The sequence below is a fragment of the Pocillopora verrucosa genome, chromosome 4 (assembly GCF_036669915.1).
Source record: "Pocillopora verrucosa isolate sample1 chromosome 4, ASM3666991v2, whole genome shotgun sequence".
In the NCBI taxonomy this organism is placed as follows: Eukaryota; Metazoa; Cnidaria; class Anthozoa; order Scleractinia; family Pocilloporidae; genus Pocillopora; species Pocillopora verrucosa.
The window spans coordinates 11,800,997-11,817,255 of record NC_089315.1 but is presented as its reverse complement, the minus strand read 5'-3'; the positions used below and the strand labels follow the sequence as shown (position 1 = coordinate 11,817,255).

Sequence of the window (16,259 nt, the reverse complement as noted above, 5' to 3'; positions counted from 1 at the left end):
GGAAGGTTATTGGTCAATTGATTGAGACTAACCAATGAAAAATGCTGTACTAAATAATACGGAAGTGTTCTAGAAAACCTGCAAGCAAACAAAGCACGCGGTTCCCTGAAAAAGGGCCCCTAGTGGCGTCTTGTTTACATTATCTACTCTAACAAGGAAGGTCATTGGTCAATTGATTAAGACTAACCAATAACCATAGCTGTACTACATAACACACAGTACTTTTTTTAGAAACCTGCAAGCCCACTTAAAGGCTCGTCACTTCTGCGGAAATATGGAGAACACGGGGAAACTTGTGCTGCTGATGACAATTTTGTGTGTCCCTATGATAAGCGCGGTACTTATTGAAGGTATCGTTGGAGGTGGTACTTTTCTTTTGGGCAGCTTTTTGGCACCAAAAATTTATTGTCATTTCACCGAATGCTGCAGAAACAAGTGGATTAAACCCAACATAACGGGTTTACAGTCAGCTCTTCGGAGACGTGTTTTTGGTCAACACTTGGTCACTGAGACCGTTTTCAAGGCTATTGTTGGACATTTGAACAATGAGTCGCCTAATAAAGCGTTGGCGATTTCCCTCAACGGCTGGACAGGATCAGGAAAGAACTTTGTGAGCAAAATCATTGCGGAACATATCTTCAAGAAGGGATTGGAGAGTGATTATGTGCATCTGATCATAGCAACCTATGAATACCCTCATCAGTCCCAAGTAGAAAAATACAAGCGACAGCTGCGCAATCGAGTGGTAGATTCTGTGTCAAAGTGCCCCAGATCGCTGTTTATCTTCGACGAAATGGACAAAATGCCATTAGGTCTCATAGATGTGCTTAAACCCTTTTTAGATCACTACCCCCCTGATGAAGGCAAGATTGATTACCGTCAAAGTATCTTCATATTCCTTAGCAATACGGGGGGTCATCTTATCAACAATGCTGTTCTAAAACACTGGAAAGACGGAAAGAAACGCGAAGATATCAAGATCAAAGAGATGGACAAAGTCATCAATCTTGGTGAATTTAATAACAAGGGTGGATTTTGGCATTCCTCTCTTATTGATAAAAATCTCATAGATTATTTTATTCCATTTATGCCGATGGAGAGATCTCACATTAAAATGTGTGCCCAGGCCGATTTAGAGAAGAAAGGACACCCAGTCACAGAATCCATCCTAAACAGAGTAGCAGATGAATTACTATACTTTCCAGAAGATCTGAAGGTCTTTTCTCTGTCTGGTTGTAAGAAAATTTCAAGCAAAGTTGACTATGTGATGGGGTGAGGAATTTTGAAAACTGTGCACTTGGGACATAGTAGGCAACAAGTCAGGCTTACAAAATGTGTTGACAATTTATAAAAACTGTTTTTTGAAGAAATAGCAAAAGCTTGTCACATGGACTTATGGCAGTGACTTTCCAGTTAGTGTGACTCAGCCTTTCAAACTTAGTTTTAGAAATTAGGGAATGGGGTAAGTTCAGCAGAGAGTGGAAATGGAGGAGCTGGAAGTATGTTTAAGATACAAAGAAGACAATTATGTGATAGAGAGATTAGTTATCTGAGAGAGAACAAGAGATTGAAGACCCACTGTAATTTGATTACTGTTCTCATTCTTATTAGTGTCCCCTTTCCAATAAGTTCGTGTTTTTGTTAATAAGTGCCCTTATTAAATAATCTCTCTCATTTCACTTAGTGCCCCTATACTAATAAGCACCCTTCTTCTGTTTCAGTGATAGCACTGCAGAGAACATGAACACCCAAACCAGCCTTGGTTCATCTTTCTTTAATTGCTCATGTAGAGCCTCATTTCAAAAACAGTGGTCTTCATCTCAGTATCTCAACTATTATGTTCACGTACGTGCAAAGCTCTTCAAAAAATTATTTTCTCCTAAAAATTTAGGGATGATTGCTTGGTTGGTGATTCTAGCCAAAAAGAATTCAAGGACAACACCTCTATTTTCCATTCGCATTGAATCTTTTCAAGTAACCATCAAAGCTTTGTTTCACACATTTTGAAATTTCTGAAGAAAGGAAATGGGCACCCTGTTCTAAATAAGCACCCTCCCTTGAAAACCTGCTCTGATAATGATTACCAAGTACAGGTCTATTTCATTGTCTTTGACCGTAGCTGGATATTTCAAAATGATCTGCAACTGCAGTGGTGGGGAAAATTCCCACAAGGGAAAAATAATCGATTGCAACTTGGTACTCATTTAATATGATAAATGCTGCACTTTGTTAAAATTGATATCATTAATAATTTAGGAGTGTAATGCAAGTTATTTTGTTCTCTTGCAAGGATTATCTTGTATGGAAAGGACATGGTAACAAAACAGCATGGCCAAAAAGTGAACACATTGCTCACACCTGTACTTGAAAACCTACTCTGATAATGATTACTAAGTTCAGGTCTATTTCATCACCTTCATAGCTGGATATTTCAAAATGATCTTGGTCTCTGTCCAATATCACTAAAACTTCATCTTGAGAGGGAGGGGGAATATATATCTATATGGATACAACACAGGAAAAACAAAGCTGACGTTCCATGAAGAAGATTTTTTGGCCATTGGCGATGTTCACCTTGCTTTCTTCGCCTTAAGATCCCTATAAACGTTGTTGGAAATAAAAAGAATTGTTTTTAGTAGAGATCTCATCTAGAAAGCTAAGTATTTTTAAAAAAATCTGACGGATTGACACAATAAGTCTGTACGGTGTTGTCACACAATAACTCATTTGCGTCCAAAGCTTTTTTGGTTATTGGTGATGTTTGCCTTGGTTTATTCGCCTTGAGATCCTCATAAACTTTGTTGGAAATAAGAAGAATTGTTTTTTACAAAAGATCTTGTCTAGAAAGCCAAGTTTTCTTAAAAAAATCTGACCGATTGACATGATGAGTCTTTATGGTGTTGTTGTCACACAATAACTTTTTCGCATCTGAAGCTTTCATAGTCATTGGTGATGTTTACCTTGCTTTATTTGCCATGAGATCCATATAAAATTTGTTAGAAGAAAGAAAAAATGATTTTTTTTAACTAAAGATCTTTTACTTTTCTTTATCTTTAACTTCTAATAAGTTGTACTGGATTGAAGACCAACTCGCTAACGTCTCTACTCGATTTTATATGTCAGCGAGTTGGTGTTGGTGAGTTGAACCATTGGTGACTTGGCCATAATTCGGGAGGGATATATATGGACACCACGTGGTAAAAACAAAGCTGACTTCCCATGAAGAAGAGAAATGTATTGTCACTTCTATATCAACATGATGACAGAAGTACCTGTGTCCTATTGAATACCTCATACATGTATAAGGTACTTTATTTCTCACCTATGGGAGAAAGTTTTTCAAATTTTGGGTTATCAAGAAGGTGTACAAGTACCTCAGGTAATACTTTAATGTTGAGCATTAACAAAATAAACATTGATCATTTTGTATTTGACAACTGTTGTTGCCTGTGGTTAGCCTGTCACACAGTACAAGAGTAGTTATCGTCAGTTCTTTCATTCTTTATAGTTGAACAGTTAATCTGACCTAGTTTGCCAACTGGCTCCAATTTTACTTTGCCAAGGAAAAAAACTTGAAAAAATAGGATACAAATACACTTGAAATAGGTTTAAAATAGAGCCTCATGTATATGCAATTCCTAGGAAAAAATGTAATTCCTAGGAATAAGAGGTGTGAATTTTCATGGTAAATTTGAAATGGGAATTCCCAACTGTTATAAAACTGGTTCTAAAAACCTAGAAATTCTCAGAAATTCCAAGTTAATAGCCAACAGGACTTTGAATTCCAAGGAATTCCCAGGAATTCCAACTCAGAGCACCAATAACTTTCCCTAAAAGGCTGTTAATCTAAAAACTTGCCAGACATTCCTTGGAATTTTCAGGAATTTCTAGGAATGTTTATGAATTACTGGGAATTTTAAGCAAAAATTGAGGCAATTAACATGAAATAAATACTGAACATTTAAAAATCCCAACTAAAAATTCAAGTATTCAATGAAAGTTATTTACATGCTTAACACAAGTTTACATGTAGAATTTTTTTGATTGTATACCAACATCAACAAGTAGTAATATTAGGATGGAATTTGATTTCTTCTTCTTTTCTTGAAAACTTCATGAGAATTATCCTCAATTACAGCTATTCATAAAAAATATTCTTAATCAATCATTAAATTTGGTTTGACACAAATTGAGAATAAAATCTGTTGATGCTTTTCCATAAAATACAATAACTTGAGTTATATTTACTGCAACAAATACTATCAGTCAAAAAATAGTCTTCAAATGAATCATTTAATTTGGATGATGATACAAATGGTATTTAACCCTTTTGCTCCCAGAGTCAACCATTGCCTTGATTTTATGTGGTTGTAACTTCTTTGGAAAAAGCTCTTGTTTGCGAACACTCAAATGTAAGCTGTCAAGCAGCACTTTCACGTTTCACTGTTTGTTTTTATGGATTCTGTACATTGAAATTCAAAGATTTCTTCTCAGTTTTGATTTGTCACTCTTGGGAGCGAAGGGGTTAATTACAGTTAAAAATGATTTTTTTTTCATCAAAATCTTATTGTACACTGTAACAATAAATTAGAATGAAGTTATCCTAAACTGCAGACTTAGCTGCACTTTGTCTTTTTTCTTGGGATCGCAGCTTTCTCTGTTGGCCTCGAATGAGGTTGTCTACAAGAAGCCTTTCCATTTTGTATCCGGATTCCATGGCATGAAAAAATAAATGAGCTCAGACAAGGCCTTAGATAGCTCTAAGGAAAAGGGTATTCATTGGAATCCTAATTTAACAAAGTGCACTGGTATTGGGAAATCTCTGCAATATTGAATTATATTTATATTGGAGTTAGCACATCTCTTCCATAGATTTTACTAAAAAGGGCTGAACACATTATTTTGTTTTTATCAAGGTGGGCTTCTTTAAGTAATCAGGTTTGGTTAATCACAGTTTGTATCATGAATCTAGAATGTTCCAAAACGTCACTAATTAAAGGTAATCTTGAAACCTTACTTATAGATTTATTTCATTTAAAGTGTAAACATAGAAACGGCGGTATGCAAGTGACTATTTCGATTCTCAGAACTATTCGAGTTTCAGTTGCGCCGAGCGTTATGTAAGCTTAATTCAAGCCGTTATATCTATTCTTTGGTAAAATTTTGATCACGTAACGAATATCGCAATTTTTACTCACCACAAACTTTCAAAATCGTAGCTTTATAAATGGCCACTCGACCCTTGTTCGTACCACTCTATGTCTACTGATGTCCCATCTTTTAACTCCACGGCGTCGACGCCCTTCTTCTCACTTACAACACACACGCTGTTCTCGTTTTCCCATTGAACCACAGTAAAACCCATCTTTAGAAATGTTGTATTATGCAAAACAGTCGAGAAAAGAAATAAGATGACGCACAAACGGTCAACCGTTGAAAAGTACATTCAAAGATGAGCGCGTAATGGAGTCTTCTTTGTTTCCGATTACGGACATGATCACGTGGATCTTTTGGGAATATTGTAATTGGCTAGCAAAAAGAATCCATTGGCTGACCGATTGCAGTTTCAAGAGAAGCGCACAAGTTTGTATTGATTTCTCCGACTGCTCGTCCCTTGGATTCATGTGCTGACGAAGATATTAATAACGATGTGGGCTCACTAGATGTAGAAATAATCGACAAGAATCGATCGTATTACAAATGCACGATTTGTGGCCGGAAGTTGTCGAGGAAACAAAGACTCAAAACCCACTCTGAACAAGCTTGGTTGCTGTGCTGATCGCTTTGTTGATCAGTTTCAGTTAAACATGACCCAAGCGACGATCCGGGCAATAGAAAGTGGAGATTCGATGCTAAAGGCAAGCCTTCGCGTTCAAATCTTTGTCAAAGAAAGAAACTTAAACGGAAACTTGAAAGCTACAACAATGCAGATGAAAAACGTCGGCCTGACGTTTTCAATTTTGAACCCGTCTTGATCTCGTTAACAACTGTGACTGTAGAATTCCAGTGTATGTAGTGAAGATATGATTGGTGCTAGTACCAAACAGCTGCCTTAAAATTATATTTTGTAATAAAGAACAACAAGAAATTGTTAGTTAAGCTTGAATTCACGAATAAAATAGGAATAAAATATAACTGGTTATTACACTACACGTCTAGTTGCTATGGGTCTGGGATACTTTGGAGAAAATAGAATTAAAATAGACAATTTAATACATATTTTGCAATGAAATGGAATCCACCTCAAAAAATAGAAATAAAACAGTCTATTTTAAACCTATTTTGTTATAACTCAACATTTTCTTTGATAAAATAGGATTGTGATAGCCTATTTTTTTCATATTTTCCAAAGGAAATGAGAATAGCATGTCCTATAAGCAGAAATATATATAAAACAGACTATTTTATGACTATTTTACTGATGTAGGAAATAAAATAAGATTAAAATAGTGGTTATTTTTCCACTTGTTTAGAGAAAATAGAAATAAAATACACCACCTTGTTCAATCATGCTTTAAAATAGGTTTAAAAATAGAGGCTCTATTTTCACCATCAGGTAAAATACAAATAACATACAAGTCTGAGAGAATAAAATAGTATAAAAATAGATGTGATAGCATTAAAATAGACAAAAATATATATATAAAATAGGATTGTTTTTGCAAGGGCAGGGAGGGGAGAGAAAGGGGATTTATATTTAGTATCAATGTTCTCAACTAACCCTGCTTAAAACATTTTAACTTAGGAAACTTTATTTGGGAAGATGTTATTTGGAAGGGGGCTGCCTATTGAGAACCTGGGTAATAAGTGCACAGTAATGAATAGCAATTAAATTCTGTGACTTTTGGGTTGATGGGTAGGAAACAGAACTTAATTCAACATCCCTTAACCCAATTTTCCATAAAATATGCAGGGTAAACAAAAATAGAAAAAAAGCCTTTTAAACCACTTTTTCCAATTGCTCAATATTTTCCAGAAGGTGCTTCAATGAACATGAAGGACACATCTTCATAACTGTAAAATATCTTAACCAGCACTTATCTAAAGACAAATGCTTTAGGACATTCATAAGACTTGTGAAAAATGTAAATGGTAGTCTTGAAGGTAATGTTAAACTACAAATGATAATTTAACTAAGAGTACGTGAGTTTACATATATGTATTTCCTATTCGAATAGAATTTTTCCAAATTTCTCTCACCTGTTGGAAACTTCTTCAGTTTATAACATTTTCAAATATGAATCTGCCACATTATATCTATTTTATACAATATATGCACACAAACACCCCTAACATAAGAAAACTTTAAAATTTTGCTCCATCAGGAAATTACAGTGAAAGTAAGTAGTTCACTTGGTCCTCATCAGTTAAAGATAAATCAAATGTTCACTGTGTGGTTACTGAACTTTCTTTTGTATTGTAAATGTATTTTCTTTCTTCAATGAACTCTGTTGGATTACATTCCATTCAAGGATGTCTCAGATTAATTTTTTAGAGAGGAATATTTTTGGATTATTTAGGCTGAAGTTTATACTGGTATAAACAATTTTCTTTAATTGAAATCAATATCATGGCAAGCATTTAAAATGGGACACTCATTTCCAAAATAAGAAACCTATTTCCTAAATTAAACACAGGTTTTCAAAATTGATTACCTCTGATCAAAATCATACTCTAGTGTCCAAAATTATACACAAGAACACGAGCTAAAGAATGTTAAAAACAGGAAAAAGCTGGATGACTACCAATATGCAACTGACTAATAAAAACCAGCTTTAGAGTCAGTGGAGAACTCATAAACTCAACACTCCAAAAAATGTCCTGAACAAAACTTAAATACATTAAATGTATTAATATTAATTAAATATAAATTTTATATTACGTGATTTGAAATTCTGATAATACCTGAGGGCTCTAATAAAAATGGCTATTGAGCTGAAGTGAAAATGAGGGTGTTTGCAAATAATAAAAAAAAACCAAAAAAATCAATGCATGCAATACATTATTAAAACTTAAAAGACAGACCTTAGAGACAAGTTTGCTTTTGTGAACTACAGCACATCATTCCACATGTCAGAATAATATTTAACTGCCAGATAAGAAATTATAATCAGATTAAGCTTGACCCCCTAAAACCAAACCTGTTACCGCAACACTAGGTCACCTAAAAACTTGTTATTCAAATTTTCTCATAGTAAAATAAATATCCCAAAATCACAAATTTTTAGACCCAAATATGTTCCCTTGAACACATCAAGTTGTTGTAAACACTTAGCAGTTTCACTGGGTTTGAAAGAAGGAAGGTGAATGGCACAATTTTACTCAAATTTGACAAGTCTTTTGGACTACCTTTAGTTTGCCACACAACCTAACATTTACATGTGTATAAAAGGTCTACAGCTTTGACCAACAGTTAAAAATGCTAATTGAGTTGTTGAATTGCATGCATTGTTAACCATCCACTGTATTCTGTGAATAGTCAATAGTTCTTGTTTTGTGACATTTTACAGAAAACAAACAAAAAGTAGCCAGGCAAGTCCTTACTTTTCATTATGGAAAGGAAGTAATCAATTGTTACATATTTGACCTCAGCTTACAAATGATAGTCACACTCTAGATCAAATTTCGAATTCACCTGCCTTAAAACTCTACATTCTTTTGTTGGCTGTTCCTAAGAATTAATTGCACAATCATGACAATATTCCTTGGTTGAGTAAACTCTAAATTTGCTACATTCTGTTAAATCCTACATGTCTGTCAGAGTAATGATGATTCACTTACTCATTCTGCCAATAACGACTAACAGTTAGTTGATTAAGAACAGAAGTCCCTTGCTGAACCACTAGTTTCCCCATTCATGAGCAACACGGTGTCAGCAATGCGGACCAGGAGAGCAGCAATTGCATCCTTATCATCCTTTGCCCAAACATCACCTGAAAGATATTTATCTACACTTTCCTCTGCATCCTTAGGAGACAGAGATGGGCTGGGCTCTTCTGGCATATGTACAGTAAAAATAAAGGCCAATTGCTTATATGGTGCATTTTGATCATCACAATAAGAGTGAAACAAAAGTTGTGAGGGTGGCGGGAGAAGCTCAAGGTGATGGATGAGTACTACCTTGTGAAGAGCCTCAATTTCTTTCTTCAGCAAATTGTCCATCGTCACTTTGGTCTCTTGTGGAGGATTTGCTTTCTCTTTTTCACCATGAATTCTGGCCAAATTTTCTTTGAGTCTTGGATCCAGCAGTCGTGCTAGTTTAATTGCCAGGCAATCCACGCATTCATGTGCTGCTGGTGGTGCAGCAAGTAAGAACACCAGTGGTCGTGAGGGATCCTTACTCCGTAGATGAGCCAATCCGCGAATTCTTATACTCCTCCAGAACCGGTCGGTCTGATTAGTAAATGACAACTGTAACTTTTCAAGCCCATTTCCAAAGATTATCGCCAGCTCAAAGTCAGGCTTCAAGACGTTTTCAGGAGGAGCAAGGAAGATAGTTACAACACTACACCCAACTGCGGCGGCGAGGAAAATTCCCTGAAGACGAAAATAACTTGATTGCGACTTGGTTCCAGGATTCGAGGTCTGGATAAGTTTCGGTTGTCGTTCTTTCTCGAGACCTGATTGTTGCTCACCCAACCCTTTTTTCGGAGATTCCTCAGTAGGTGTCTGATCGCCTTTGTCATCTGTTAGGTCAGGGTTAGTTAATTCCCCCTTATCTGGCGCTGTATTTACAGATTTACGAGTAGATTTAAGAGTAGATTTACGAGGAGGTTTCCCTCCATGATTGTCTTCGCCACTCATTTCCCCAGAGGGTGAATCACGTTTCTGCGTTTTTTACCTTCCTCAGGTTAATCTTCAACCTCTTCGGAAGACATCATCTCAGCAAAAATATTGAGCGAATGATGATCTTAAATCCTCAGGTTCTACGAATTACTCGTGTGTTGACAAAGCGTGTGCTTCCCTAAAGAAAGTCTCGTAGTATGGACTGCTACACATTATTGACAAAGCGTCTGCTTTCCTAAAGAAAGTCTCTTAATATGGACTGCTACACATTATTTACTCTAGCAAGGAACGTCATTGGTCAATTAATTAATTGAGACTAACCAATGAAAATCACGATGCCAAAAAACACGGAAATTTTCAAGAAAACCTGGAAGCAAACGAAGCGCGCGGTTCCCGGAAAAAAGGTCTTGTTTAGATTATTTACTCCAACTAGGAAGGGCATTGGTCAATTGATTGAGACTAACCAATGAAAACTGCTGTACTAAATAATACGGAAGTGTTCTGGAGAATGCAGAAATATTGAGAACAAGGGGAGACCTGTGCTGCTGAAGACAATTTTTTGTGTCCCTATGATAAGCACGGTCCTTATTGAAGGTATTGTTGGAGGTGGTGCTTTTCTTTTAGGCGGTTTTTTGGCACCTGAAATATAATGTCATTTCAATGAATGCTGTAGGAACAAGTGGATTAAACCCAACATAACGGGTTTACAGTCGGCCCTTCGGAGGGAAAGCGTTAGCGATTTCCCTCAACGGCTGGAAGTAAGTGCCTCTATACCGGTAAGTGCTCCCCTTCAGTTTCAGTAATGTACTGCAGAGTACATGTACACCAAGATCAACAATGGATCATCTTTCTTTAATTGCCCATTTAGAGCCTCATTTTAAAAAATAGTGGTCTTCATCTCAGGATCTCAACTATTATATTCACCTGAGTGCACAGTTCCTTCAAACAAATGATTTTGTCTTAGAATTTTGTGATGATTGCTTGGCTGTTCACCCTAGCCAAGAAGGGTTCAGGGACAACACCTCCATTTTCCTTTGGTATTGATTCTTTTCAATTAGCCATCAAAGCTTTGTTTCACACATTTTGCTATTTCTTAAAAAGGAAATGAGCACCTTGCTTTCAGTGAGCACCCTCCCTAGGGGAACCAAAAGTAAATAAATAAATAACTACCTTGAGTGCTGAATCAAATTCTTACGGTAATTTAGTTTGTAAGGAAAGTTTAACTGCTTTAGAGAATGACAAAAATAGTAACTTAGAACTTAAGCAACTGAGGAAACCAGGCATTTCAATCGTACTTGCTCTCTCAGATCAACAACTTCATCTTAAGAGGGAGGGGGATGTATATGGACACAACACAGTAAAAACAAAGCTGACTTTCCATGAAGAAGAGAAATTTATTGCCATTCTTATATCAACATGGTGACAAAAGGACTTGTTTCCTAGTGAATACCTCAAGCATGTATAGGGTTATTTATTTCACACCTTGGAGAGAAGTTTATTCTAATTTTGGGTTATCAAAAAGATGAACGAGTACCTTCATGCCACCTCAGGTATACTTTGATCTAGAGTATTTATAAAGTAAACATTGATCATTTAGTATTTGACAAATGTTGTTGCCTGTAGTTATCATCAGTTCTTTGATTCTTCCTGGTTGAATGGTTAATCTTATTTAGTTTGCAAACTGGCTCCAATTTTACTTTGCAAGGGAGGGGAGGGAATGGGGGATTTATATTTGGTATCAATATTCTCAACTAACCCTGCTTAAAACATTTCAACTTAGGAAGCTTCATTTAAGAAAATTTTTTTTGGAAGGGGGCTGCCATTGGGAGCCTGGGTAGGAAGTGCATAGTACTGTATAGCAATTTATTACTGGAACTTTTGGGTTGATGACTAGGAAACAAAACCTAATTCAACGTCCTTTAATCTTATTTCCATAAAACATGCTGCGCAAAAGAAAATAGGAAAAAAGCCTTTTAAACCCTGCTTTCCAATTGCTCAATATTTTCCAGAAGGTGCACCAATGAACATGAAAGACAAATATTCATATCAGTAAAAGATATTACCCAGCACTTATTTGAAGACAAGTGCTTCTAGACATTCATAAAATTTGTGAAAAATGTGAAAGGGAGTCTTAACCCTTAAACTCCCATGAGTGACCAAGACAGAATTTCTCTTTACAATATCAATACATAATCAACCAGTTGAGTGATGAGAAATATAAAGAAAAATATCAATTTAAGGATAATTATTTGATCCAATACTAAATTCTCTGAAATAAAACTGTAAGAATTGTATGGTTGACAGTAAGGAGAATGATAAATTTGATCAAGGAGTTAAAGGGTTAAGGGTGATGTTAGACTACTACTGATAATTTGATTAAGAGTGAGTTTAAACACATCTATGTCCTATTTGAATAAAATTTTCCAAATTTTCATCACATGTTGGAAAATTGTTCAGTTAATAACATTTTCAAATACGAATCTGCCACATCATATCTAACTTTAGACAATATATGCTTACAATCACCCCTAAACTTTAAAATTTTGCTCTGTCAGAAAATTTCAGTTAAAGTAAGTAGTTCACATTTTTCCTCACTATAGCTATCAAATGTTCACTGTTATTACTGAACTTTCTTTTGTACTGTAAATGTCTTTGTCATTCTTCAATGAACTCTGTTAATTACATTCCATTCAAGGATGTCTTACTTTACTACTTCCTATTGGAATATTTTTTCAATTATTTGCGCTGTCTGGTACAAATAACTTTCTTTGGTTGAATTCAATATCTTGACTAACTGGAGAGACAATAAAAGGCCAGGTACACTAATTTTAAATACAGGATATAGTTAGAGTTATTAAAGGCTTGCAGAGAATAAAACTCTCATCAAAGGGTTTTGCAGCCCAGAAGTCTTCAGTGCCTGGCAGGCAATGTATACAAGATCTGACATAAATTATGAAAAAATTAAATTATGAACCCCTAATTGAAAAAAAATGAATGCTAAATATTACTTATAATCTTAACAGAAAATAACCATTCAGGTGCACTAAGAGTTAATAAAAAAGGCACTCACCAAAAGAAGAAGAACTTAGCTTTGCTGTTAAATAAAATGGTTGCTGAGCTTTACTTAATTTTGTACTCAAGAAATGTTCCTAAAATTTCTTATCAACTGTTTCATTCCCCGTTGAACGTCTTCCTCCTCATCCTGGAGGTCTTTGTTTTCTTCATTATCCTTTTCTCCCTCATAAAATAAGACAGGACCTCTATCATAAATATCAGACAACAATGTCCATGTCTCTTGTGACAGCTACCCATAGTCTGAGTCTACAAAGAAACATTTTGAGAATGCAATGAGAATGTTGTTTAAGTATGAACCCATTTCATGGATAGGTTTAGCTTGCAAGTCTGTAGGGCATTCGATCAAGAAATCAAAATATCTGAGGTTTGAACCTGCATCCAGGACAAGAACATTATATTTTCCAACCTTGTATGTAAATTTTTTTACCATGGTAGTGGCTTGTTTGGACAAATCTCACACTTGTGCTAAGACTTTAATACTTGACCAGATGTTCTTCCATATGCTAAGGACTGTGGAGAACATATTTTGATAGTATTTTCTTTATCAAATCAAATTCCAGTCAAATAATGATCAATTCCAGTTCCCCTTCCTTCAAGGGATCCATTATTGATGAAGATAAGAATTTAAAAAAGTGTTTAAAAAGAATATCAAACAATTAAGGAAAATAAACCTGGTAAAATCAAAGCAAAAAAAAATTTTATATTGACTTGCAAAAGGACAACAGCCAAAAAATGTCAAAAATAGGAAAGAGCCAAATGACTATAAAACTGATCTTCCAAAAAAAATGGTTGCAGAGTCAGTGGAAAACTCCAAGTTACATGGAGGAAAGTATAAATTAAGGTTTAACTCGATACTCCCAAAAGCCTCCTGAACCAAACTGTAACTTTAAAAAATAAAATAAACAGATTTTAATTAAATCATAATAATATCTAAGAGCTGACTATAGAAAAAACAAAAAAAAATATTCTATTGGGTATAAAATCAAGTTTCTATTGCACAATCTATTGCAATGATAGTGTCCATGTTTTTCTCCATGACACTAGAGTCAAATATTGAAAACACTAGTGTATAAAATAAGATGTTGGTGTCTGAAATCCTACACAACTGTAACACTGAAAACACTAAAGTCCAAAATTGGTACTAGTCCCCAAAATCTAACACCAGTGTCCAAGATTGGACCCTAATAGGTTTAAAATATGACATAACTGTCCATAAAGAGACTCTAATGTCTCAAATCAGACACAACTGTCCAAAATAAGAAACCCATTTCCAAAATCAGACACAGGTTCCCAAAATGGGATAATTCTGATCAAAATTGGACTCTAGTGTCCAAAATCATGCATAAGAACACCAGCTTAAGAATGTCAAAAACAGGAAAAAGCTGAATAACTACTGGTAATGTGGCACAATCTTCATCAAATTTGACAAGTCTTTTGGACTATCTTTAGTTTGCCACACAGCCTAACATTTACATGTATATGAAATGTCTATCTTTGACCAATGCATAAAATGCTAATTGAGTTGTTGAATTGCATGCATTGTAAACCATCCACTGTATTCTGTGAACAGTCAATAGTTTTTGTTTAGTGACATTCTACAGAAAACAAACAAAAAGTAGCCAGGGAAGTCCATACTTTCTATTATGAAAAGGATGCAATCAATTGTTACATATTTTACCTCAGCCTAAAAGTAATAGTCCCTTCACTAATTCTCTTGCCTGAAAATCTTACATTTTTTGGTTGGCTACTCCTGAGTGTTAAGTGCTCAGTCAGGACAACATCCCCTGGTTGACTAAACTCTAAATTTGCTACATTCTGATAAATCCTACATGTCTTACAGAGTAACGATAATTCACAAACTCATACTGTCGATCACTGCTAATAGTAAGTGGATTCAGAACAAAAGTCCCTTGCTGAACCACTAGTTTTGCCATTCACGAGCACCACGGTGTCTGCGATGCGGATCAGGAGATCAGCAATGGCATCCTTATCATCCTTTGCCCAAACATCATCTGAAAGATATTTCTCACACTTCCCTCGGAGATAGAGATGAGCTAGGCTCTACTGGCATATGTAAAGTAAAAATAATGGCCAAGTGCTTATATGGTACATTTTGAACATCACAATAAGAGTGAAACAGAAGTTGTGAGTTTGGCGGGAGAAGGGGGAGTCAAGGTGATGGATGAGTACTACCCTATGAAGAGCCTCAATTTTTTTCTTCACGAAATAGTCCATCATTTTTTTGGTTTCTTCTGGAGGATTTCCTTTCTCTTTTCCACCATCAATTCTGGCCAGATTTCTTTAATGTCTTGGATCCAGCAGTTGTGCTAGTTTAATTGCCAGGCAATCCACCCATTCATGTGCTGCTGGAGGTGCAGCCAGTAAGAACACCAGTGGTCGTGAAGGATCCTTATTCCGTAGATGAGCCAATCCGCGACTTCTTAAAATCTTCCAGAACCGGTCGGTCTGATTAGTGAATGACAACTGTAACTTTTCAAGCCCATTTCCAAAGACTCTCGCCAGATCAAAGTCAAGCTTCATGTCGTTGTTAGGAGGTCCAAGGTAGATAGCTACAACAATACATGCAATTGCGGCGACAAGGAAAATTCCCATAAGGGAAAGATAACTTGACAGCGATTTGGTACTGGGATTCGAGGTCTGGATAAATTTCATTTGTGGATCTATCTCTGGACCTGATTGCTGTTCATCTGTTGTCTGATTGTCTATGTCCTTCTTAAATACCTCACGTTCGTTTGAACGACTGAACGCGCACTAAAGTGCTCGTCACTACTGCAGAATTATGGCAAACATAGGGAGACTAGTGTTGCTGATGACAATTTTGTGTGCACCCACAATAAGCGCAGTTCTCATTGAAGGTATTGTTGGAGGTACGGTTCACGGTCGTTTCGATACAAGTCGTTTCGGTACAAAACGAAGTCAATTCGTTATACATGTAAAGTCGATTCGATACAAACTCACGTTACTTCAAGAATACCATACTAGAGCGAACACAAACCTCCGTTGTAAATAAAACCTCCAACGCAATGAGAACACATAAACAATTTGGTTAAGTTTACTCATTTTATTTATTTATTATTTATTTTGGTTAAGTTTATTTATTGAAAACAGAGATTTATATAAATACATTTGAGACTTTTTCTATAACTCCAGCGCATATTATACCTACGATCAAGAAACACAGTGATGTCGTGTAAGTCGGTGATGCAACGGACCCGTGAGGAAACAGGAGTTATTCTGGCGCATGATTAAGCGGGTTTGTAAATTATCATATCAATAGACGCGTAAACTAATTGTTTTAAAAAACTTGCATATTTTACCCCATTGTTCTAATGATAGAGAATAAACCAATCCAAACGCTTTAAATTAACTGATATCAG

The 16,259-nt window shown here is 35.7% G+C and overlaps 2 protein-coding genes and 1 pseudogene across 2 annotated transcripts; 1 reads left to right on the top strand and 2 right to left on the bottom strand.

The window, feature by feature from the left end:
• Nucleotides 1-108: 108 nt before the first annotated feature.
• Nucleotides 109-5,983, top strand: LOC131773475 (torsin-1A-like). The gene has a single exon (XM_066165769.1). It carries the CDS (start codon nucleotides 275-277, stop codon nucleotides 1,274-1,276), a length of 1,002 nt encoding a protein of 333 aa, XP_066021866.1. The 5' UTR covers nucleotides 109-274; the 3' UTR covers nucleotides 1,277-5,983.
• Nucleotides 5,984-6,904: 921 nt separating this feature from the next.
• Nucleotides 6,905-10,130, bottom strand: LOC131773481 (torsin-1A-interacting protein 2-like). Its single transcript, XM_066165770.1, has one exon. The coding sequence runs from the start codon at nucleotides 9,802-9,804 to the stop codon at nucleotides 8,815-8,817; it is 990 nt and encodes a 329-aa protein (XP_066021867.1). The 5' UTR covers nucleotides 9,805-10,130; the 3' UTR covers nucleotides 6,905-8,814.
• Nucleotides 10,131-14,739: 4,609 nt separating this feature from the next.
• On the bottom strand, nucleotides 14,740-15,507 carry LOC131773478 (torsin-1A-interacting protein 2-like; annotated as a pseudogene).
• Nucleotides 15,508-16,259: the final 752 nt, after the last annotated feature.

Bases quoted from the DNA above. Each gene is read 5' to 3' on its own strand.
- LOC131773475 (XM_066165769.1), top strand. From the start codon at position 275: ATGGAGAACACGGGGAAACTTGTGCTGCTGATGACAATTTTGTGTGTC.
- LOC131773481 (XM_066165770.1), bottom strand. From the start codon at position 9,804: ATGAGTGGCGAAGACAATCATGGAGGGAAACCTCCTCGTAAATCTACT.